We start from the raw sequence: 25,682 nt of genomic DNA on the forward strand, positions 1-25,682 counted from the left end.
AGTGATTCAGTTATACAAACCTATATATGTGTATGTGCGTATTCTTTTTCAGATTCTTTCCCATTATAGGTTATTACAAGGTACTAAATATAGTTGCCTGTGCTGTACAGTAGGTCCTTGTTGTTTACCTATTTTATATATAGTAGTATGTATATGTTAATCCTAAACTCTTAATTTTTCTCCCCTCCTCCCACTATCCCTGTTGGTAACGATAAATTTAATTTCTGTCCGTGAGTCTATTTCTGCTTTGTATATAAGCTTGTTTGTATCATTTCCTCTTGACTGATGAGTTCCATTTGTTGAAGATGGAAAGATCAATAACTATCAGTATAGAAATGGAAACACCTTGGAAAATCTGAACAAAATGAGTGAGAACTCACTACCGTCTCCTCATCGAAACTGAGGTCCAGCACGTTGAAAGAAAAAAAAAAAAAAAAGAAATGGAAACAATTTCGTGTGTTGCAGTTTTTCCACAGTTATTCTCCTTCAGATTCCGGAAATCCAGGGGTCTGGCCTGCACACACCAGAAAATGTCATGGATATTTTCTTCATGTCAAGGCTGTATATTGTCATCCTGCTTATTGAACTTATATGCAGAGTACATCATGAGAAACGCTGGGCTGGAGGAAGCACAAGCTGGAATCAAGATTGTCGGGAGAAATATCCATAACCTCAGTTATGCAGATGACACCACCCTTATGGCAGAAAGTGAAGAAGAACTCAAAAGCCTCTTGATGAATGTGAAAGAGGAGAGTGAAAAAGTTGGCTTAAAGCTTAACATTCAGAACACTAAGATCATGACATCCGGTCCCATCACTTCATGGCAGATAGATGGGGAAAAAGTGGAAAACAGTGGCTGACTTTATTTTTCTGGGCTCCAAAATCACTGCAGATGGTGACTGCAGCCATGAAATTAAAAGACGCTTACTCCTTGGAAGGAAAGTTATGACCAACCTAAATAGCTTATTAAAAAGCAGAGACATTACTTTGCCAACAAAGGTCCATCTAGTCAAGGTTATGGTTCTTCCAGTGGTCATGTATGGATGTGAGAGTTGGACTATAAAGAAAGCTGAGCGCCGAAAAATTGATGCTTTTGAACTGTGGTGTTGGAGAAGACTCTTGAGAGTCCCTTGGACTGCAAGGAGATCCAACCAGTCCATCCTAAAGGAGATCAGTACTGAGTGTTCATTGGAAGGACTGATGCTGAAGCTGAAACTGAATACTTTGGCCACCTCATGCGGAGAGCTGACTCATTGGAAAAGACCCTGATGCTGGGAAAGATTGAGAGCAGGAGGAGAAGGGGACGACAGAGGATGAGATGGTTGGATAGCATCACTGACTCAATGGACATGAGTTTGGGTAAACCCCGGGAGCTGGTGATGGACAGGGAGGCCTGACGTGCTGCAGTTCATGGGGTTGCAAGGAGTCGGACACGACTGAGTGACTGAACTGAACTGATTTTCTTCACTGGTCTTTTTGGCCAAAGTCAAATCCTCACTGAGTCTTTGCCACACCAGAACCAAGAAAACACTGATGAAAACATCCATCCCAGCAACTTCTAAATGATGAACCTGATTTTAGATAGACTTGCTAAGACTGGAATTTAAGTTATCTGAGGAAATTAAGCTTGCAGCCGTCTAGCATACACAAAGCATCTGGGACAACCCACTGGCTGCTATATTGTGTTACTGCAAAGCAAGCACTCTGAATGCCAGGATTTATTTTAAATATGCTTTCTTTGCATTTATGGACAGTATTTTAGCTTCCTATCAGAAGCTGGCTTCCTACCTTTTGTGAGTGAGAGTCTTTGAGCTTCTGGTAAAAAGTACCTTGTTCATTGAAGGCCCAGGTTACTGTTCAGCTAAGAAAATGGCGTCACGGGTCCCTGAAAAACTCTTTCACATGGGAAATATAGTTTCCAGTAGTTTCTATCAATAGATAGCTTATGCCGTAGCTTTGTAGAAATGGAAGAACATCCAATAAACTCAGAAGACTCTTTTTCCTGAGAACCTACATTTTTTTCCCATCAAATACTGACATTTCTCACTTTATGATTTTGGTTTCTTCTGCTTGAATTTCTAACTGATATGATTCTTTTTGCAGATACTGGTGACTTTCAAATATCTTTCACCCAAACCTCTCTTCTATGTTTTAAATCCAAACAGCTAATTTTCTGCTGGAAAGTTTACTTCAAAAATCAACCTGACTAAAACTTAATTTAATATTTTTTGGTAAATTTACTTTTTCCAGTTTCAATCAATGACAGTGACATCCACCAATGCCTAAACCAGGGGCCACAAAGTCAGGACAGAAAGCTCCACCTCCCTCATCCTCAATGTCACTGTAGTTCCAAGAACTCAGTTTACACAACTCTCTGCTGCCCTTCTTCATCTTCATTGCCTTTTAATGCTTCTTTTTTCTCATCTCACTCCTCTCATTTCACTCTCTAGGTTGCTGCTAGAATGTTTTAAAAAAAAAAAACAAAACACAGCACACTGCTAAGCGTTTACCCTGCTTAAAACCTCACTGCCTCTACGGAGGCTGTGCTGTGAGTCAGCTCTCTGTGCTAACTTGCTGGTAAGACAATGATAAACGCGACCTTGTCTCTGCCCTCAATTATCTCATAATCTGATGAAGACAAAAACAAACAGTTCAAATTCACTGTAGCGTAAGGCATGATCTCTAGGGTCCTCCTTACCGAGTGTAGAAGTGCCTGGTGTCAGAGGAAGAAGCCCTGAATTCTGCCTTGGGAATCAGAGACATTCACAGAGGAGGTCAGGGGAGCAGGAATGTGAAGCCCTTCACAGGGGATCACCTCAAGTATCCTCTTGAAGCCAGGGTGCTCACGGGCCCCCCGTGTGCAGGGGCAAGTGGACTTGAGGAGAGTGTGATGTTCTGCTTCAGACCTTGTGGGAAAAGGGAGAACTTTTATCAAGACACACTTAACAAAGAGGCTGAGTTGGGGTTCAGAGCTAATGGAGTTAGAAGCATAGAAGGAAGTATCAGAGACATCAGGTCTGGAGGAGCCGCTAAGGTTTCTGGGCTGAGCAGCAAAGTGCCTGGTCTAACACTAAGGAGGTCCCTGGGGACAGAGAAGGGGGACAAGGCTCAGGTTCTAGAGAGTCACAGCATTAAAGTGTGAGCATCGCAGGGGCTGGGAGGGACCATGAAGACCTTGTTTCATCTTCCTGCATCATGCAAGTGAGGGACGAGAGTACAGAAAAGCTTGAGTAAACAGTTTCAGATGCTCAGCAGTTGGAGCACTAACTCTGCCATGTGACTTTGGGCAAGGTTATCATCTTATCTATGAAACGGAATCAATAAATGTTAGTCACTCAGTTGTGTCCAGCTGTTTGCAACCCCGTGGACTGAAGTCTGCCAGGCTCCTGTCTATGGGATTTCCCAGCCAAGAAGACTGGGGTGCGTTGCCAGAGGATCTTCTCCAGAGGATCTTCCCAACCCAGAGATCAAACCTGAGTTTCCTGCATTGCAGGCAGATTCTTTAGCATCTGAGCCACCAGGGAAGCCCACCTATTTCATGGAGTAACTGTGAAGATTTGAAGAGCACAATATATAAGAGGCCTGGCATGGCATATAGCCTGGTCTGCAGTGGGGTTCCGTGACGACGTAGTATTATATCTACTAGTAATGAGGTCTCACGGCTAGCTCAAGGCAGAGCCGGGCCTAGAGCCAAGGGTTAAATTAATATTCTGTTTTGGCATCCTTCAGGTTCCTGCCCGGGGAAAAGAGGAGAGGGTTATACTGGCAGCAAGAACCTACAGAAAATTCACCAGTGGACAATGACCCAGACCTGGAGAGAGGAGGGTGGGAAATCCTCAGAGTGAGGGATTATAGGGATCTTCTCCACTTTCTTTCCTTCTCTTTAACTTCTGGAGCAATAGGGTATGAAAGGACAAGGTATGATAAGGTATGATGGGGGAAGTGGGGACAATTTAGGGATGCACGGCTCTGAAGGACTACAGAAGGCATCAGGAACCAAACAGTTGGGATGTTTATAATTGTCCAAGAACCTTGGCTTCTAGGCAGAAGGGAAAAGTGAAGGTTAGGGCTGCCTTCTCCGTATCTTGACCCAGGTCTAAAGGGCAGAAAAACAGACAGGGATCATGAGCAAAAAGCTCTGCTCCTGCATAGAGTTCAGGGTCTTACAAGGTATAAGCAAGGGGCAGAAAGGACGTTATTGATTCCTATATTGGAAGAGCTGTACATGGTAAAAAAAAAAAAAAAATGCACACAATGCCCAGTGAAAAATAAACCACCTTTCCACCTGCTCCCTAGTTTCCCCTCTCAGTGAGAGACTCTTTTATAAAATTCTTTATCTTTCCAACAATATTCTGTACATTTGCTAACACACACATATACACAGGGTATATATTGCATCAAATTTTGCATGTTAGTGTCTTGCTTTTTCCACTTAAAGCTATATCTTAGGAAGTTTATGTAGACTTTCTTTTCAAAGTCTACATAGTATTCTATTGAATGGATGCTTTGTAATATATCCTCGCTCAATAGGCACTCATAATATTTCCAAACTTTTACTTTTACAAATGGAGCTACAATGAATATCTTTGTATATATGTCTCTCTATACATGTACATATGGAAGAAATACATAGATGTAGAACTATTGTGTAGGAAGAAATGTGAGGTTTTTAAAATTTATTTATTCATTTATTTATTTGGAGTATAGTTGATTTACAATACTGTGTTAGTTTTAGGTATACAGGAAAATGATTCAGATATATATAATATATGTGATTAATATTAATAATTTATCATATATATGATTATTTTCCATTATTGGTTATTACAAGATATTGAATATAGTTCCCTATGCTATACAGTAAATCCTTGCTTATCTATTTTATGTATAGTAGTTTGTGTCTGTTAATCCCTACTTCTAATTTGTCCCTCTCTCTGCCTCCCTTTCCCCTTTGGTAACCATAAGCTTGTTTTCTATATCTGTGAGGCTGTTTCTGTTTTGTATATAAATTCGTATGTATCATATTTTTGATTCCACATGTAAGTGATATCATATAATATTTGTCTTTCTCTGTGTGACTTACTTCACTTAGTATGATATTCTCTAGGTCTATCCATGTTGCCACAAATGGTGGTATTTCATTCTTTTTTACAGCTGAGTAATATTCCACTGCATATATTTGCATCTTCTTTAACTAGTCATCTATTGACGGTCACTTAGGTTGTTTTCATGTCTTGGCTATTGTAAGTAGTGCTGCTAGGAACATAGAGGTGCATGTATCTTTTTGAATTAGAGTTTTTGTCTTTTCCAATATATACCGAGGAGTGGGATTGCTAGATCATATGGTAGCTCTATTTTTAATTCTTTAAGGAATCTCGATACTGTTTTCCATAGTGGCTGCATAAATTTACATTCCCACTAACAATGTAGGAGGGTTCCCTAGGAAACATACGTTTTAAATTTTGATGGAGTTAGATGTGACTTTTCCTGTTGTCTTAGATTTTCGACAATGGCCCCAAAGACCAAATTTAAGTCACCAACCACGTATTGAGGACCTGTGAAGAGATGGTAATATGTGTTTTCTTTCCACCCTTAGCCTCACCTCTGCCTCAGGGTCATGTACGAGAGAAGCCTAGGAATTCATTGAGAGGCACAGTGGCTATTAGAAGAGAGGATATATTTAGAGAGTGAGAAACTGGAGAATAATTAGAGCAGAGTGCTGTTTCTCCTTTCCTAAGTTTCCCTCTTAGTTTAAGGCAAGTTGCTAAGGCGGGTTCATAAGAGTGGCTCAGAGAGCTTGTCACATGTCCCGTGGAATTCGGGGGACGTGGGGTCTAGTACATGAGTCACTGCTGGGGAAAGTGTGTGAAGACCCCACCTGTGGCAGAGTAAGAGGAGGCTGTCACGGGAGCAGCAGTGTCCACCCCGACAGTGGGGCAAAGGTGTGTGTCTCCTGGGACCTGCTGTGCTCCTTGTGGAAGGGAGCTGGAATTGAAAAGGATCCCACCAAAAACAGGCTGGAGGTGCTGGGTTGGGGAAACAGACAGGGTGCCAGGGTCTGAATGTGGGAGCCATGACCATCAGCAGAAGAGTGTGTCGTTGGGGTCAGCAATGCTCAGGTGAAGATCTCCAGTGAACCCCAAAATTGTTCCATGAAAGATAAGCATGTGGGCCCCAGTCCCACACAGAGGGCACCACAGCCAGATTACAACTGTCCCAGCCACCAAAGACCTTTTCCACCCTGCGTGCCCTCTTTCTCTGATGCCAACCCTCGGGGAGCTGGAGGTCACAGGGTCACGGAGAAATGGAGGGAAAAGAACATGGTACAAGAATGAAAAGCCAGCCAAGGTCCCCTTTCCAGGCTTCAGGTTTCTGAGCCTGAGTCAGGACTGAGCCAGAGGCTGCAGAGAAGGTGTAAATTGCATGAGATTAAAGTTTTAATGTGAAATTGGACTGAATTTGTTAATACCTAAAAAATGAGACTATTCCCTAATAACTGAAAGTGACTACCTAGTTAAAGAACTAGAAGTAGAAAAATATTTTTAGACATCTTTGAATTTCTTGTTTCTTCCCATTTATTAATAGTTTTTAAAAGCCAATTAGAAGAGATGTTTATTACTTTAGATTTCTTTTAGATTTTTATTTTGAAATTATTCCAGGCTTTCAGAAAAATTGTAAGGCCAGCACCCACAGAGTTTACATGTGCCTTCCACCTAGCTTTCTAGGATATCTTCTTATGCAACCAAAGTCTGATGATCAAGTCCAAAGTATGATGATCAACACCAAAGTACTGACATTGAATCAATACTATTAACTAATCTACACACTTTATTCCAATTTCACTGGTTTTTCATGGCACAGAATCCCATATTGCATTTAATTGATCTTCTCTTTAATGTCCTCCAGGCTGTAATGATTCCTCAGTTTTCCTTGATCTTTCATGACCTTGATACTTTTGAAGAGTTCTGTTCAGTGACTTTGTAGAATGTCTATCAGGTTTGCCTGATGTTTTCTCCTGATTAGATTGAGGTTGTGCATTATAGCAAGTATCCCCCAGATAGGATGCTGTGCCCACCAAGTGCAGTTTAGCAGAGGGTTCGTGATGTTAACGTGTCTTATTACTGGTAATGTTGGCTAAGATCACTTGGCTAAGATGGTGCCTGCCTGATATCTCAACAGTTCAGTTCAGTTCAGTCGCTCGGTCGTGTCCAATTCTGCGACCCCATGGACTGCAGCACGCCAGGCTTCCCTGTCCATCACCAACTCCTGGAGTCTACTCAAATTCATGTCCATCAAGTCAGTGATGCCATCCAGTCATCTCATCCTCTGTCGTCCCCTTCTCCTCTCGCCTTCAATCTTTCCCAGACTCAGGGTCTTCTGAGAATATATTATTCTCCTGTACAAAAATTCTGTTACCTTAATATTAATCCAAATGAGAAATTACTTCCTACATAATGATGCATAAGAAAGATCTATTTTCAGCATTAATATTCACATTCAGCATTACACTAAAAGAACCAGAGTTTGTGAAAATGCTCAAAAGTTCACCAAAGGCCTAGTGAACATTATCCAATGATGTTTTAATAGTTTATGTCAAGATTAACCTTCTCTGGTCAGTGTTACCCAATTGTAGGTTCTATGTGTGTTCACCTCCTGACTCTCACAGTAATATTGTTAGCATACAAGTTTGCAGAAATATTAATAGCCAAGGATACACATCTTCTTATACAACCAGCTGTTGTCCATAGAATCATGAAAAAAAGATCTATGACAGATCAATGAGAGTGAAAAATAGTTTTTATTGGGCTTGGTTCTGTTCTCTTCTAAGATGAAAGAAAATACAGTAATGGAAAATTTCTTATATTCTTAGTGTTTATTGCTTCACAGTTCCATTTAATTGAATATTGGCTGTTTTTTATTATTGAAACTTTGTATTATTCTTTTTTTTTTTGAAGGTTTCAAGTATACTTTATTTCTTCAAACATGCCATATTTTAATGGGTACATAGTACTTTTACTTGGCATCAATTATGAGTTGATTTTGAAGCAATTCATATTAAACCAGCTAGGATGGTTACTGTTCTCTCCATTCCTTTGGGGTGACTCTGCCAACAGGCGATGGGTTCCACTCTACTCCAATTTGTGTTGCCGTATATACCCATACAGCAACACAGAAAGTGGCTCCACTAGCTAATACGGCATTACCATATTTGTCATGGAAATCAGGTGCCCGCTTCTGGTGGATCTGTCTTGCCACTGCTTGCTGAATGGTTTGAACTCTCAGACGACTTAGCGCGTTTTTGGCCAAGGGAAACATCCTGAGGTTGAACACAAAACGGCTGAAACTACAGCTGCTGGCCTCTAGCAATTCGTCACCTACTACCCTTGCAGACTCCTGAAAAACTGAAACTTTGTATTATTCTTAATCAATTTTATTTCCAACTCTATTATCTGATATTAATTTTGATAGATTTTAATTCCCTTCTTCTGTTTTAATTTGTTTTTACTATTTTTAAATGACCTATCTTGGCCAACCTTACTGAATTTAACCTTTTAGAATATTAATTTTTCTATTGATTTAAGAAGAAATAGCCTTTTGGGGGGGGAGTTAGATGATTTACATTAAATCTGGCATTTGGTACATTTGGTTTTAATTCTTTCAGTGTTTAGGATTTGTCTCTTTGATTCTATGAACTATATTATCCCCTTTATCTTTGAAAAAGTTTTGGGAGACAAAAAACCCTGTTTTAAAGACACACATGAATATCTTAAACCACTCTATAAGCATTCTAATGATCTCTTTCCCTAATCAAAAGTATGTCCCACTCCCCTTCATGGAAGACAAGGCTGCTATTCTTTTTGTCTGTGCTTCTTGTTCCCTGTACTGATTTCTCATTCATAATTATTTTTCACTTTTTTTCTCTTTCATGTTTCCTTTATGATTTCTTTTCCTCAAATAATTAAGCTAGTGTCATAAATAGAGTTATCCTTTTAGAGTTACCCTTACTTCTTTAATGATAGTTGGTGTTATTAATTATCGGAGGTTCATTTTTAGCCATTAGCCATTCAAATTTCTGTCTCTAATTTTAGCTTTGCATAACGTATATTGCGGTTTTCAGCACTTTTCAAAAGAGGTCTCTGGCTGCCACATATTTTTTTTTAAGTTGGTTTGGTCTGAGAATGTCTCTCTGTTGCCTCCCTATACAAATGACTTGATGTGGCCCATTATTCCGGAGTCGCAGCTTATCCCTTCCATAGAAGATGTCAGAACAGTGTCATCAGACCTTGCTCATAGCAGCAGAAAAAGCCAAAGCTAGTCTGATATTTTGCTCTTTGAAAATGACCTACTTTTGCTACTTGAAAACTTGTAGAATTCTCTTTTTTTCCCCTTATAGTTTAAAATTTTTATGAAACTATGTCATGGGTGTTGCTTTTGTTATTGATTTTGCCTGGAACTTTGGACATATTCGCTGTAATCTTTTTTCAAATATAATATGTTTTCTCTGAGTATTGATTTTGAACCTTTTGTTGTTTTTTCACCTTTGAAAACCCCTTTAATTTGGAAATCAGATCTCCAAATTTAACAACTTCTATTGAATTATTTTCTTACTTTTTTTTTAAACTCTTTTTAAATTCTAAATACTAAAATTATGAATAAGGAGAGGATGAGCAGGTTTGTTTGTTTTTTTTTTTTTTTTGATGTAAAGAAACCATGCACAATGGCAATTGTCATACAGGGAGGTCTTGTTTTAATAAGACCAGTTGACACCTGTTTGGTTGAATGACATGGATGGCAGCTGGGCCATCTTGTCCATTTTCAAATAGAGTAGAGAATTTACGGGTTCCTCTTTTGGTGAATGTGGTAGCAGCTGTAGTTAAAGATAAAGCAGGAGAATCTGTCAGAGATCCCTCTTTTCTACAGTCTGAGGAATTCTTCATGTAATCTGCCAAATATGTCAGATACCATTAAAAGACAATAGTGGTAAATTCTTGACATGAGGAGACATGAGGGCTCCGAACATTCAGCTTAGGTGGGAAGTCAAGAGTGTGAAGAACATAATGAACAAAGAAACGAGTCACACCAAGCCTCACAACAGCATCTGGGGAAAGGGAGAGGCATGATCCTGGTTGTGTGAGGACCAGAGATTCCCTGGGGCAGATATGTGACTAAGATATCCATCCACAGTCAGCAGGATATCTACCTATTTGAGCCCTGACCTAGATCCTGGACACGTGATTGTTCGGAGTCCAGGCCCGGGGACTAACAGAGGCCCTGGCTGATGGGCTGTGTCAGCCTGCAAGAAAGGAGGTGTTGGGAGGGCTGGCCCCATGTTCATGTGGATTGGCAGAGGCAGAGATGTGGGAAGTAAGAAGGAGTGGTCATGCTTGGGCCTGAGGATGAATTAAGACTGAGATCACTAATGCTGTACTTGCCTCAGTGGCGACTGAAATAGAAACAAGGGCTGGGCTAAGATTGTAGATGGCACGTCAGTGGCCCTGGCCGTCAGAATCTGAGTAATAGAAGTCTTTGGGAGCACAATGGCCACGTTTATGAGTACGGAAGGATCTATTTTCCTCATTTTTTCTCTCTATCAGAGTTGTTTGACAAATGCCTTCCAGTAATTACAGGTCTTTTCTTTGTCTAGGTTTCAGATCTGGCCCTTATACAATCAGACTGGAGGTTATGAAACCAGATACTGTATTTGGTATAGTGATCTTCTTAAGGACTTCATCAATGATATATCTCTTTCCACTTGTTAGAGTCATACAATAAATTCTTTCAAAGAAAAGTGTGACTTCAAAGGAGTATCAGCCCCCAAAACAGTCCTGTTTATTTTGTATTTACTGGGGCTCCTAACACATACATTTGTCCATTCTTTACAAATCCCGATTCTACTAGGCTCTGCTTTCCTATCAAAGATTCTCTCCTTTGAAGTCCAATAAATTATGTAACGTTGGATTTCTAGTCTCTATGACTCCTCTGCACAGGATGTTGGAAGGTGTTGCTGCATTTCTACCCCTTCAAAACATTTTGAACATAAGTAAAGTTATTTCTATCGAGGAAAACAGTTTGCATGGAGTTCATCTCCATATACTTAAAATTCTAAGTTCCTCACTTGCCACCAAGTTACTAAAGTTCACTCATTTTTAAATAGATTTCCACTTTCCTAAGAGGCTCTTACATATCCTGTCGTTACTTTTCTGCTGCTTTCCACAACAGGTAGGTAACTGATTTGATGGGAGAAATTATTTTGACATTTTATCCTTAATCAGAACAGTAAGCTTCCCCTAACCATAGTCTTAGTTACTGGTGTCTTGTCATTGTACACCGATTGCATTTTCCTCTCTAGATCCATAGTTCAAGTTTGAAATTGAAGATACATGAGACATGAGGACTGCATTTTGGAAACTGCATTTTAGAAATTTGTTATATTGATCCAGGAAAGATGGGCTTTCTCCCTCTTGTCCAGAAACTCAGAGACCATTGGTGTCACCAGTGTCAACATAAGGGAACTATTCTAGAGAGACAGGGAAAGGGCAGGATGATTAAAACACACATACACACAAGCAAAACTTCTGTCTTTTCTGGGATATCACTGGCATTTATGGGAACACTTACCACCACTTTTGAGGAATTCTGCTGTGGGGCTTAAAGATAATCTTCAAAGATGATCATGTCATGTAAGTCTGGGTTTCAAGCACTCAACAGCTAAAATTACCTGAAGGAACAAAGATCTTCTGGAGAGTGGGAGAGAGTGAGGGAAACTGGAAGGTGGGGCAGAGGTGGATCAGGAGCAGACCAAGCCCGCAAGCCTCAGTTGGCTCCTGTTTTTAGCTATTAGCCACCACTGTCTTCACCAGCAGTGAATGAAAGAGACAGCGCAGCAGGGGCATGCCCAGTGCTAATCAAGTGCAAGTCGGACTTCAGTGAATGTTCTGGGGGATAGTCTGAGACAAGACTGCTTTTTTTTTTAAAGTCTTTATTGAATTTGTTATAACATTGCTTCTGTTTTAAGTTTTGTTTTTTGGCCAAGAGACATGTGGATCTTAGCTCCCCAGCCACGGATAGAACCTGCACGCCCTGCATTGGAAGGCAAAGTCTTACCCACTGGACCACCAGGGAAGTCCCTAGACTGTTCTTTAATAGAAGTTGTCTCCATCTATGCATAAGCCCACAGGGCAACTCCCCAAACTCAAAGCTTGTCCTCAAGTTCTGGTTGACTTGAAACTATTTTTGCAAATACATTTCTGTTTCTTTCTGTGCAAAGGAGCTTAGAAACTTACCCAGTCTCTCATTTGATAGATTAAAAGAATGAAGCATAAAGAAGTTCAGTGACTTGCCCAAGGTCACTCTGTGTTGAGTTTAGAACCACAGTCTTTGTACTGTACAAACTATCTCCATTCTTTCCCAGATTATACATTTATTTTTTAAACTTGTGTTGAAACTTAGACCATAGAATGTTTCTCTCAATTTTACACCTGTCGTTTCCTTGGTCAGGAATATTATTCTCCCTCTTGTTTTCCTGGCTTAACTCTTTCCATCTCCTCTTGTCCCTTCTAGACTAGGAGATGATACTCCTCAATGTGCTTATCCTCCATGTGGCCGTAAACCCAGATCGTTTCCCAGTTACAGCATTTGTTGTATTCTGATGTATCAATATATTTGTCTGCCTATCCAGCTGGGTACGTCCTGAGGTCAGAGAACAGTTTATTTTATATACCTTCTATGGGATACTTGGCATTTATCTGGCTCTCAGTAGAAACTGTGAATTAATGTGAATGGAAGACTTAATGGGGCATCCCAGATGGCACAGTGGTAAAGAATCCACCTGCAAATGCAGGAGACGTGGGTCAATCCCTGGGTTGGGAAGATCCCCTGGCTGAGGGCATGACAATCTACCCCAGTATTCTTGCCTGGGAAATCCCACGGACTTAGGAGCCTGGTGGGCTACCATCCATGGGATCACAAAGAATCAGACATGATTGAGCAACTGAGCATACACACAGCTTAATGAATACAGCAGTAACTACATATATTGAAGAGTTGTTTTACTCTTGGCATTTACAGATATTAGGTTCAAAACACTACCAACTGAAATTGACTTGTCATGTATATCATAATAACTTATATTGGATTTTCACTTCCAAAAGCTGGTAAAGAATATCCATTCCTGTTGCCTCTGCAGTCAAACATTGGTTGGTTGTACCTGAGCCCAGGACAACCAAGGTGCTCAAGATCTTTCAACACAGAACAAAGTGGAAAGGCTAAATTCTTAAACAGTTTGGGCTCTTCTGATGGCACATGGATCCTCTTAAAAAGACACAACTCTATGACCCAGAGTTTCCAGAAAGGTCCCACTTTCAAGTGTTTGTTCCATTTTCCCCACAAATAGGCATATATTTTCAAGCCATATGTTTCTGTTTTGTTTAAGGAAGAGTGACTACTGTTATATACTCAATTCTAGCCCTGAATGATGTGTTAAGTTCATGATAAACACCTTATATTTAACAAAGCATCTCACCTAAAAAGGTTTTTGAATTTACTCCTATTGAAAAATAACTTAGAAATGTCACAGCACCTAAATTTTTTAAAGTATGTATTTCCACTCAACTACACATAAAACTTGGCTACAATTGTAAACATTATTCTAGTAAAGCCGAGAAAAATGTGTCCTTAAATCTGGGGGCTTTTGAACCAGCTCTGCCTTTTGGCCAGTTGGCTAGTCTTTTGCCTCTGACTCAAAATCATAATGGAATCTTTGACCTCATGTCTAAGAAGAAGGCTAGCAGCAGGCTTTAAGACTGAGGTATCCTCACCCCAAATGCAACCATAGTGTTTACAGTGTTTACCTGGTGGAAGCCTCAGGGCAGTCTGACTGGTCACCAGGGGCAAGGAAGACCTGGACTATTGTGAGGGGAAGAGATGGTAGCTCTTGTTTGTTTGACTGATTGCTGCTTGCCCCTGGAATAGCCAAAAACAGAAGAGAAGGAAGTAAAGATGGCCTTTGATAAGGATCTGGATCTGGAGGGAAACCCCTCAGGAACAGACTAAGGTTTGGGAGAGAGTTCCCTGGTGGTCCAATGGTTAGGACTCAGAGCTTTCACTGCCATGAGTTCAGTCCCTGGCCCAGGAACTGAGATCCTGCCAGCCATGCAGCACTGCTACAACAAAAACAAAAGAACAACCGAGGTCTGGAGATGGTCCTACCCACCCCTGTCCATTTCACACATACTCTCGCTCCCTCTTCCAGAACCACCAGCCTGTGAACCCCTGCATGTTCTGAGCATTCCTGGTCAAGCACTTGTCACCCCAATACCAGACCTATGCTTGGCAGGGTGAGATGCAAGACGCACTGGTGGAGCAGCCCTGGAGTTCAACTCCGGTGGCCCTTTACCACCCACCTCCATAACCGCTTTTAGGAGCGGGTGAGATGACTCTTTGGAGCAGGTGGGTTCTAAAGAGGACAGATTCTTACTGAACAGATTGCAAGATGGATGAAGGGACTCAGTTGAACCATAGGAAACTGACCAGTTATCTAGACAAATAAAAAGATAGACATTTAGATATGACTGATGGACAGCAATATGTACACCTAGGCAGATTTAAAAGCAGATCGTGATAGAGGAATGTACAGGAATGTACAGACCAATTACCATATTTGTTTTAACAATGTATCAGTTATTTGGGGCATATGTGTGCCTCTTTCTGGAAGGAAAGGATGGTCTGAGGGAGATCAAGGACAAAAGAACAAGAAGTGCACACATCTCTGGGAGCAGTATCAGCATGGGTGACAGCCAACTCATGCCACAGTTTCTATTCCTAACCTGCTCCCACCTCAACAATTACAGTAAAATCCCCAGCAGAACAGAACTGTCAGAAATTGAACTATGTGAAACCGTATGCACCACTTAGGTACAAATGAGATATTTTGTCTTAATCCATAAGTACATCTTAGGGTTTTGTAAAATAGCTCATAAACTATGGTTTATAAACTGGCTTGAGCTAATCTGCCCCCATGGACTCACGGTTGTTATTTATCACTTTCTCTCAAACTGAAATACAAGTATTCTGGATCATTAGTTAAAATGTATAAACAATTGATCACAGTCCTCTCTTACAGAGTTTCCCCTAAATACTATATAAACATGATATGACCGGAATAAAAACACAAAGGAATTTCTTTTTGGTCAATGGTTCCTAATGATGTATGGTAAGTGTTATACCTAATCAATTCCCTTCACTCCATATCTAGGTTCTACAATTTATCATGTCGGACAAACATGAAAGATTAGCCCATACTTCCAAGAATCTTAGACCATTCAACCTTTAAAAATGGTTTACCATCTTCTTGAGCAGTTTCGATTCTTTATTGCCCTAGAGCACTGGACTTGAGATCCAGTCTGTACCAAACAAATCGACATTTGCAGCCTGCTCTAAGAAAACTTCTGTATCCACACACTGCTATTCTTAAGTTCTGGGAAGATGGCTTTGGTGTCTTTACAGGCCCTTTGGAGCAGCATTTATGGACTGTAATGTCACATCTTGAGAACTTGAATCCTTAATGTATACTCTAAACCTTGATCAGACTCAATGATTTTCCATATATGGCTATCTAGGTCCTTGAATTCTCTTTGGAGCCAGATTTTCCAGCGTCAATTGACACATGGGTGTGAAAAAAGCCCTAACAGAAAGATGAAGGAAGGAAAAGTGGCTCCAACTTCAATACTGGAGAATAAAATGTCACCAATTTCTCCATCAATTGAAAGGTGGGGAAAAAAAAACTACCTAGTTTTTGCAAACAGGTTCACGTCAAACATCTGTGTTTCCTTTGTTATATAAGTAGCATCACTTTTTAAATTTAAATTGTGACATCGAGCACACATACAATGGAAAGACAAAAACAAAAATGTACACCAAGCACAATGCTTATCTCAAGATCAACACCCACACGACCATCACTCAGGCCAATAAACAGACATTGCCAGCACCCTAAAAGATCTCCTCTTCCAATACCATGCACCACTTCTCTCCACTACCCTTCCCCCAATATTCTGTTCATGGAAATCACCACCTGCTTCTCTTTGTATTTCTACCACTTAAGTACTCAGTATACCCCTAAATGCTATGGTTTATTTTCGCATTTTTTTCCTTTGAAAGTGAAAGTAAAGTCGCTCAGTCATGTCTGACTCTTTGCAACCCCATGGACCCACCAGGCTCCTCTATGGGATTTTTCAGGCAAGAGTACTGGAGTGGGCTGCCATTTCCTTCTCCAGGGGATTTTCCCAACCCAGGGATCGAATCTGGGTCTCCTGCATTGCAGACAGACGCTTTACTTTCTGAGCCACCAGGGAAGCCCTTTAACTTCACATAAATGGAATCATGCAGCATGGACTGTTTTGTGACTGGCTAACTCCATTTAATGTGCTTGAGTTTATACAATCTATGTTATCACATATATTGCCAGTTCTGCAGAGTATGCCATCATATGTCCACCAACAGTGGAAGTGTGTTTGCATTCCTCTTGCTCCACATCTTCACCAACATTTGATATTGTTGTTTTTTTTCTGGTGTATCTCATCACTTTTTATTTTTAATTTCCCTGATTACTAATGTGGTTGAACACCTTTTCTACATGTTTATGGGTCATTTGGAAAATCTGTTTTGTAAATGTCTGTTGGAGTCTCCCATTTTCTTTTGTTAGCTGTGTTTTCTCCCACACTATGATCTTACTTTTTTATCTTCTTAATAGTGTCTTTCGCTAAAAAGAAACTATAAATTTTAATGTAGTCAAATGTACTACTCTTTTCTGTATGACTGGTATTCTTGCATCTTGTTAAAGAAATCTTTCCCTACTTGGAAATCATGAACATATTCTCCTATAGTCTATGTTAGTACTTTTATTAGTTAAGTTGTCCCCAGTAATCCTGATTTTTAAACCCATCAAGAAGAGATATCTGATTTCGCTCAGTCATGTCCAACTCTTTGAGACACCATGGACTATACAGTCCATGGAATTCTCCAGGCCAGAATATTAGAATGAGTAGCCTTTCCCTTCTCCAGGGGATCTTACCAACCCAGGGATGGAAGTCAGGTCTCCTGCATTGCAGGTGGATTCTTTACCAGCTGAGCCAAAAGGGAAGCTCCAAGAAGGGATATGGGTCTTAATGATTTCCTCCCAGAATGCTCCTTGGGCTTCTTATGCAAATTTGCTCACTGTCTGGGCCCCAGCAACCTTCTATTTCCACATGTCAGCACTTTCTCACATACATATAACCTGTGGACTCTCTCTCTCTTTTCTCCCCCTCTCCCTCACACTTTCTCAACTCCTAGGTCTTGCTTTTTTTCCTTCCTATTTCTCTCTTCTGAAGAACTCTGTCTCCTTGTCTTGTTTAATCATTCTGCATCTCTACCCTTTACCCTCACAGGATAGCAGTGCTTCATAGATCCTTCCTTCTATAGAGAGAGGGAATGAGTTACAAGTTCTTTGGTTCCTTCCACTCTTCGGAACCTGGCTTGGCTGTAACATCCATCCCAGAACCATCTTTCTATCATTCTAGCTTATTTATTCTTCTATTTTTATTTAATTAAATAGGAAGGAATTACTCACTTTATTCTCCACTTAAATACCATACTTGAGATTTAAAATCACATCTGGCAGTGTACCACAGGGTGCCAAGTAAGACTTTACCCATATCGCTTTAAATTTCTTGATATCTTGTTACGCTTTCCATCACTCATTGGAACAATTAGTTCAGCTTCCTTAACCTAAACACGCCGCTTCCCAGATGTAAGCAGTGTTCTAGCTTCTTTAAATCATGGGAGCAGCAGGTTGAGTTTATTTTCCTCACTTCATAGTGTATTCTTACCACCGATGTGTCCAAGTCTCCACTCTTATTTTATTTATTTACTTATGTATTCTTTTTTATCCCCAACCTCCTCTCCAGTTTCCCTCCCCTCACAGGTATACACACTTGATTTATACCCATTCTTACTAAAATAAGCATTGTCATTTTGTGTGCATACTTTTTAAGTTAACATAAATGGTATTGTGATGTAGATTTTACTTTACTCAGCACCATGTGTTTACTCATGGCGGTGTGTACATCTTATGACATTGGATTTCACTGTATTTCATTCACCACAGGAACCTCAGCTAAGTGCTGCCTCACAGAACAAGAAAATGAAGATGGAGCTGGGACATCTTATTGTTAAAAGCAATGATACATTCAGGCATTTCTTAATAATTCTGGAAAAGCTAGGAGGCCAGCCTGAAAGGAGCAGACCCACCCACCCGTCATTATCTAAAAAACCATGATTATGCCCAATCAGTCTTAGAAAAATCCTGACTTCCCAGAGATCCTGCCTGGCACAGTCATTAGCTTTCCTCCAATTCAGTCTCAAAGACTCCTGGCTACTTAAGGGGGGATTACAAAAACTGAAGTTATAAAATATTTATTTATTATTGAGGTATAGTTGATGTATGTGAAGTTATAAAATTTTTTAAGTAATGTGATAAGAAATAAAGAAACAAACCGCTGAAGTACTGTATCTCTGAGAACATAGAGCCTCCCAAGAATGGGTGCATGGCAACAGCAGTCAGGACCTTTGACTTTTGCAGAAATATGAAATAGCCTGAGACAGTCTGGCAGCAAATGAGATGTAGGACACTTATGGTGCTAGTGGTAAAGAACCTGGCTGCCAATGTGGGAGACATAAGAGATGCAGGTTCAATTCCTGGATCAGGAAGATCCCCTGGAGGAGGGCATGGCAACCCATTCCAATACTTTTGCCTGGAGAATCTCACAGACAGAGGAGCCTGGCGGGCTGCAGTCCAAAGGGTCACACAGAGTCAGATGTGACTGATGCGACTTAGCACACATGCACGCTTAGCACAGACATGCATACTCTGCATCTGTGCGGACATCTGTGGGGGCAGGCAGTGGTGGCACCAGCGGGGGTTTCATCCTTTAGACAAGCTTGGCAGAGCCAGAGTTCTCATCACGTTAAAAGAAAGCGGAGAGAAACAAGATGTTTCCTGTCACGGGACAGTCATGGAAGGAGCTTATCACTCACCTCCTTCCCTACCGAGCTCTGAGAATTACATGGAAGGGGACAGATGGAGTCACAGTTAGCATCACCTAAATTGAAGAATGGGCCTTTCCACTACCTCCCCTCTAAATGAAAGGTAACAGGCAGGGTAGAGCTGACCCAATGTGTCCAGCAAATTTCAGGTCAAACGTCTTCAACTCAGAGCAGAGCCCTGGCTTAGTTGGACAAAAGCAAGCCTTGCATACTAGAGACTAGAAAGGTCATTTGAGCCCACCACACCTAAGTGCAGTGGCCCAAGGGGAATAGACAGGGGACATCGCCTTGCCTTTGTAAGCCCTCCTTGGTAAAGTGGACCAATCTATCCACTCCTCAGCTTACCTTGTGCTCAGATGCTCAGTCGCGTCCAACTCTTTTTTGACCCCATGGACTGTAGCCCGCTGGGCTCCTCTGTCCATGGGATTCTCTCAGCAACAATACTAGAGTGGGTTGCCATTTTCTCCCCCAGGGTATTGAAGTCACATCTCCTGCATTGGCAGGCAGATTCTTTATCACTAGCTCCACCTGGGAAGCCTCAGCTGACAGGGAGAAGTGAATAAGGCAACCATGCAGAGCGAAGGCAACACTTTTGAAAGGGCTGAACTATTGTACAAAGTGTCTTTTTTATGAGCAGAACCAAGAATGTGCAGAGAAAGTTCCCTCTTGCAAAAGTCTATGGAGTTCCTTGGGAGCTGATGGGGTGGAGCCAAAGAAATAGTGATTTGTGACACTTGTTATGACCTTTCTTCTATACACACACATATAAATAGCTTGGAAATCCCATCCACATTTTGGAGGCCTTATTGTAGGGATTCCAATATTGAAAACTTCCACATCCCCCAGATGGGTGTGGGCCTTTCCACCTCTCGGATCCAGGCATGGCTCCTTACATGGTGGCCAAATGCTTCCTGATTGGTGCCGTGGAATAAAGATCACCACTTCAAGAACCAGGGGAAGAGTGGAGGAAACTACTGTGCTTGGATGAAGCGTGAGGATGGACCACCAAAGCCCCAAAATGTGAGGCAGAGAGAGCCCATTCAGCTCCACTGTGAGCCGTCCAAGGGGGCAGCGCACTTTCACCTCGCTTGAGAAAGGTCATGAGTGTGCCCAGGAAGCTTATGTGGAAGATGACACCTGAAGACACTAACTTGTTTCCAGAACCAGAAAGGAAATCCATGGTAGATATCTCCCCCCATCCCCAACCCCCAGAGACCCATTGAAATGACAGAATAGGTCATTGGGCAGGCAGTGAAGGCTGCAAGAGCAGGCACATTGCAGAGACAAACAATTTCTGAGACAGAAAAGAAATTCTTTTTTTTAAAAAGTAAGATAGGAACAGACTTAGAGGCTTACCTCTGTTACCAGAAAAGAATCCTTGAAGACCTTGCTGCATATATGAACATGCGGAGAGCAGCAAGGGTCTGCATGTCATATGCCTAAACACTCCGAAAGGCAAGAGAAGAAAACCTCAGCATGTGCACTGGTGATGAAGAAACCTAAGGAGAGAACAGGGAAGAGGGACTGTCGTGGGAAGGAGTGAAATAATATGATGGCTCCAAGATAATCAGAGATAGGAGCCTGAGTTTTTGTTTGTTGGATGGTTTTGTTTTTTCTTTAAACCTCTGAGAGGTTGAAGCTGCGAATAAGAGAGAAGAAAGTTCAAGGAATGAGGTGCGAGTGGATGAGATCCCGAGTGGATGGGGAAGGAGTTCCCTGGAAATAAAAGACTCACCTCCTTCATTGATGTGATGTGTGGGCTTTCAGGGAGGAGTAGAAACAATGCAATTCATTGTAAGGCGGGAGCGGGGAAGGGTGATGAAAACCATCTGATTGCCACTGTCCTCTCTGTGAAGGGGGCAGCAAGGTCCTTGCTCAGGGTGAATAAAGGTGAAACTGTAGGGAAAGAGTGGTGCTAGTTTTCAAAACCCCATTGGGGAGAACTGGTGAGGGACCTGGGGACCTGGGCCAGCTGTGGAGGGGGTGTGAGGGAAGGGTGGTGGGGTCACGGCTGGGTGTTGAGGAAGGTGGTGGTGTGAGCCCAGAGGACATGGACGAGGACTAGAGTGTAACAGCCGTTGGACTGGAAGGGCGCCCCCTGTGTGGGATGAAGCTGGGGGTCTGTCTGAGACACTGCCCCTTCAGGGCCCCAGATGGCCCCAGCTTCCTGTGCTCCTGAGAAGAAATTGTTTACCAGAGAGGCCGTCGCCTTGAGGTGATGACAAGAGTGACACATGCGGAGGGGAGCCGGAGCCACCAGCACCATCCGGACCTGGAGGCTAGAGGGTCAGGAGACAGAGTGAATCTCAACGAAAGCAGAGAGGGAGGGGGTGGGGCTACTAATCCGACTCCTTACTTAATAGCTGAGGAAAATGAGGACCGGAAAAGGTAAAGACAGTGGCAAAGGAGGGGCTCTTAGCAGATGGTCTGCTCCAATTCCCATTTATTTCCATGCTCCTAGGCAGGGAGGCGGGGAGGCAGACAACTAAGAGAAGACGAATCTGCTCTTGGAGCCCCAGTCTCCCGAGGGTTGGCTCTTGGGTGTGCTCCTGGGCCACTGGGCATGACGTTTTTAATTGATGTTGGTGGTGTTGTGCTCAGTTGCTGAGTCGTGTCTGACTCTTTGAGACCCCACAGACTGTAGCCCACCAGGCTCCTCTGTCCATGGGATTTCCCAGGCAAGAATACTAGAGTGGGTTGCCACTTTCTTCTCCAGGTGATCTTCCCAACCCAGGGACCAAAGCCACGTCTCCTGCATTGGCAGGCAGATTCTTTTGCCGCTGAGCCACCAGGGAAGCCCTGACATTTAATACCACTTCCCTAACTCCCCAGAAAAAGACTCTGTCTTTTCTAGCATCTCAGGATGCTCGAGGGCTGGTGGCAAACACGGAGGGGCATCTCCTGAGGAAGGAGGCAGGGGTGAAGAGATGGAGCACTGATGTAGAGATGCCATTTGGAGGCCAAGCAGCGGCTCCTATCTGCCAGCTTCACAGGGAAGCTAAGGTTAGAAGTTTCAAAACCAGTTCATTGCCAGTAAAAAAAAAAAAAGATCAAACACAGACTTCAGCTCAGCAATTGCTCAGCAGCAACTCTATCCCACCACCTCCTTACTCTAGATTTCCTTAGAACTCATCTACAACACCTCCAAGAGGCCTGACCTTCGTTCTCCTATCCAGTCATCATCTGGTTCCCTGGGTGAACTGCAATATCTATACACAGAGCGACAGCCTCCAGTCCTCGTGGTGGACATCAGAGCCTCAAGGAAAACCCAGTCACCACATCGTTCTCCACAGTGATATATGTAGCTGGCGTCTGGAGAACACAGGAAGAACAGAGTGTCCACAGTCCTCTGGCTGCCCCACCCTGTGTGAAAGGAAGACAGAATTATGGTCTCATGTTTCATGTGCTAATGAACTCTGACCTCTGGCCCTGCTGACCTTGCTGGAGGGCCCAGTATACCTCCATCCCTGGTTCCCACCTCCCAGGCTCCTCCTGTCCTCTAGATTCCAGCTCCTGGGCTGCGCAACCCCAGACTCAGTGAGAGGAATTACCAATAAATCAGGATGCAGTCTGTGTTCTGGGGAGACCTCCCACCTCTACCATCCACAGAAATTTTTTTAGAGTTTGTACAGCTAGATTATATTCACGCTGAAAAAATTCAGAGAGTCAGTGCTAGATAGGATTGTGAAGGGAAAGAGATGCTGCTCTTCGCAGATGTATGTCTTTGGGGAAAGATGGTTCTGCTTAGGACTGGGGCTGGGGATCTTCTCACAGAGGACAGAACCCTGATTCTGCTACAGAGAAGTGAGAGGCTGCTGGTCTCAGAGCCCTGAGGGGCTTGCCGGGCTCGGGAAACACAGGGTAGTTGACGTGTGAGTAGCTAGCAGTTGCTGAATTCTAACCACTTCTTAGCTGGTTTTGATGAGTCCTGGAGACACGCCATGCACCCAGATGCCCTGTGATGCCAGCTCCAAGGCCAAGGACTTGGTAAGTCCCAGCAAGGCAGTTTGCTAGTGGTATAGGTCCAGCATCTAAGAGGAAAAGAAACTAAAAAGTATTCTCTTGGTGGGGCTTCCCCAGTGGCTCAGCGGTAAAGAACCTGCCTGCGACGCTAGAGCTACAGGAGGCTCCGATTGATCCCTGAGTAGAGAAGATTCCCTGGAGAAGGGAATGGCAACTCACTCCAGTATTCTTGCCTGGAGAATTCCATGGACAGAGGAGCTTGGCGGGCTACAGTTAGTAGGGTCGCAAAGAGTCTGAAGCAACTTGTCACGCATGCATGCACTCTCTTGGTGAGGGCAGGGGCTCCTCCTGGGCGCCAGGGCTGTGGAGGATGAATCTGTTCACTCTTAGACCCACCTAATGCTCCTATTCCACCCCTTGGAATTACCAAGGAACAAAATCGGAGCAGGAGCAGAATGAAGCCTAGGCTTAATGAGAAGTCAGGGAGGCAGAGGTTATGTTTGCGAATGCTCGACCCAGAGAGAAGAACTTAGGTGCAGGGTCAGGAAATGGGACTGAAGAACCCAAGGCCAGACCTCTGCCCTACAATGACCTGGTCGACCTTGAGAAAGTCACTTAAGATCTCTAGGTCTCAATTTATAAGCTCTCCTTTTTATAGCCACAGGAATGCCACATAGGGAACACCAGATAGTCTATACTGCCCCCTGGTGTGAATTTTTGAAAGAGCTGTCCTCTGAGCCTGTACAGCCTCTCTGGTGCCTGACTTGGTGAATGCATGTTTAAGACGTCCCCTTCCTTTAGGAGAACAGAGTGCCTCTCCAAGGTCCGTGGCTTGGCAGGCAGAGCATGAACTGGATGTCAGCTCTCATTTGTCCCCGGACCTGGTGACTTTGCACAGTGAACAATCTGTACAACCATCCACGGTGGCCCTAAGGATGTGGGGATTGAATGAGATAAAGGCAATAAGTGTGATTTTAAATGTAGAACAGACAGATGTTCAGTGTTGTACACATGATTTTTTTTTTAATCACACAGGATCAGTATCCACTTCCCTGACACCCTGGAATCCACTCCTCTGCCCTCTTCCAAAGCTCCCCACTCACTGTGTGAGATACATAGACGGCAGCGTGGCAATCAGCACCCCAGAGCCTCCCCTGTGAGGAGACAGACAGGAGCGATGAGGTGGAAGGGGAGCCCAACTGAGAAGCCAGATGTTCCCAGAACTCGGGCTTCTGATGAGGAGACAGAGCTGAGCTATAAGAAGAGGGAAAGTGGGGATGGAGCTGGGAGTCTCCAGGGAGAAGTAAAACCTTTGGGGATGTTGGGGGTGCTGACACAGCCTTTCCTGCTGGGAAAGCCCAGGACTCCCCGGAACCAGTCACAAGGGTGGGACCAGTTAGCAGCTGGGTCTCTGGAGGACAGTCTGGGAGCCTGGAGGCAGCGGTCAGAAAGTGCAGCCTGGAGATGGCCACTCCCATAGCGGGGAAATGCATTTAGAGTCACCTGAATTGGAAACCTGGAACTGTTTCTGATTCAGATGAGAAGAGATGAAAAGCAAAAGGGGGAGAAGCTCAGCTACAAGAGACCCCAGAGGCAGGCAGGGGAGGGGGCTTCCTCTGGCCTCAGGTGGAGGGGTTGGGCTCTCTGGATGACACCACCTGGCCCTGTGCTGGGCACCTGCCCTGCCATGCTGAGAGGACAGAGCCCATCAGGGGCTATCGGGGATCCTTGAGGGTGTGGAGTCTGCTGGCTACATTCTCTCCAAGTGGTCCCTCTCACTGCATTGGCCACATTCCCCTGGGACCAAACAGCCTGCAGCGGTGGATCAGGAGGTGACAGGGGACAGACTCTGGCATCTGGATCACACTCCTTCTACCTGCTTTCCTTAGGATATTCCACTTTGGACTCCTTCCCCGAGTGTCCCCTTGGCATGGAGGTGAGCAAGGCAGAGTCGCCCCAACTCCACCGGCCTCCCTGCCTTCCTCATCCTCCACATGGGGTAGCGTCAGCACGGCTGGGTCCTCACATTCACATCCAGGATCTGCCATCAGAACCAGGTGAGGAGGCAGCCACTGCCGCTGCTGGAGTCCCGTGGTGGGGAGCGGGGGTGTGGGTGCACGTCTCCCAGAGTGCAGAGGAGGGTCCAAGGGATCTGCCCACCCACCAGGAGCACTTGGTTCATGAAGCCTTCACTGTCCTTCACTCATAGACTCTCCTCAGGGCACAACCCTCCAGAAAACCAGTTCAAGGAAGATAGTATCAGGAGAGGACATTAGGGAAGCTGGGGTTGGTGCCTGTGTTAATGAGGAGAGGTGAGGATTCACACAGGGTAAACAGCAGTGCTGTTGCAGGAGCAGATGCTGAAATGTGTGTTTCCTAGGGAAGCCTGAGGCTGGGCAAAGGAGGGAGAGGAACTTGGCCGAGAAGGCCAGCAATGTGAGAACCAGAGAAAGAGAGTGCGGCAGGTTCTGCCAGAAGAGAAGGGTGGGGTGGTGAGTGGAAGAAGATGCCCCACAGAGGGAACGGCCCACCCGGACACAGGACCCCACTCTGTCCATGCGGGGGAGGGGTCAGGACGTGCCCTCCAAACAGCCGGGGAGGGAGTTCTGCAGAGGCAGCCCGGCACTGCCCGGCAG

At 43.6% G+C, this 25,682-nt stretch overlaps 1 protein-coding gene and 1 pseudogene across 1 annotated transcript; one reads left to right on the forward strand and one right to left on the reverse strand.

Annotated features, from left to right (window-relative positions):
• Positions 1–311: 311 nt before the first annotated feature.
• On the forward strand, positions 312–408 carry LOC122444443 (annotated as a pseudogene).
• Positions 409–7,940: 7,532 nt separating this feature from the next.
• Positions 7,941–25,018, reverse strand: LOC122444030 (cytochrome c oxidase subunit 7B, mitochondrial-like). Its single transcript, XM_043472833.1, has 3 exons — positions 25,013–25,018; positions 22,543–22,550; positions 7,941–8,378 (listed from the first exon to the last, which is right to left on the reverse strand). The coding sequence occupies exon 3, from the start codon at positions 8,314–8,316 to the stop codon at positions 8,074–8,076; it is 243 nt and encodes an 80-aa protein (XP_043328768.1). The 5' UTR covers positions 8,317–8,378; positions 22,543–22,550; positions 25,013–25,018; the 3' UTR covers positions 7,941–8,073.
• Between the last annotated feature and the right edge of the window lie 664 nt (positions 25,019–25,682).

The sequence above is a fragment of the Cervus canadensis genome, chromosome 6 (genome assembly GCF_019320065.1).
Source record: "Cervus canadensis isolate Bull #8, Minnesota chromosome 6, ASM1932006v1, whole genome shotgun sequence".
NCBI classification, from domain to species: Eukaryota; Metazoa; Chordata; class Mammalia; order Artiodactyla; family Cervidae; genus Cervus; species Cervus canadensis.

Excerpts from the sequence above, each read along its gene's own strand:
- LOC122444030 (XM_043472833.1), bottom strand. The coding sequence starts at position 8,316 with ATGTTTCCCTTGGCCAAAAACGCGCTAAGTCGTCTGAGAGTTCAAACC.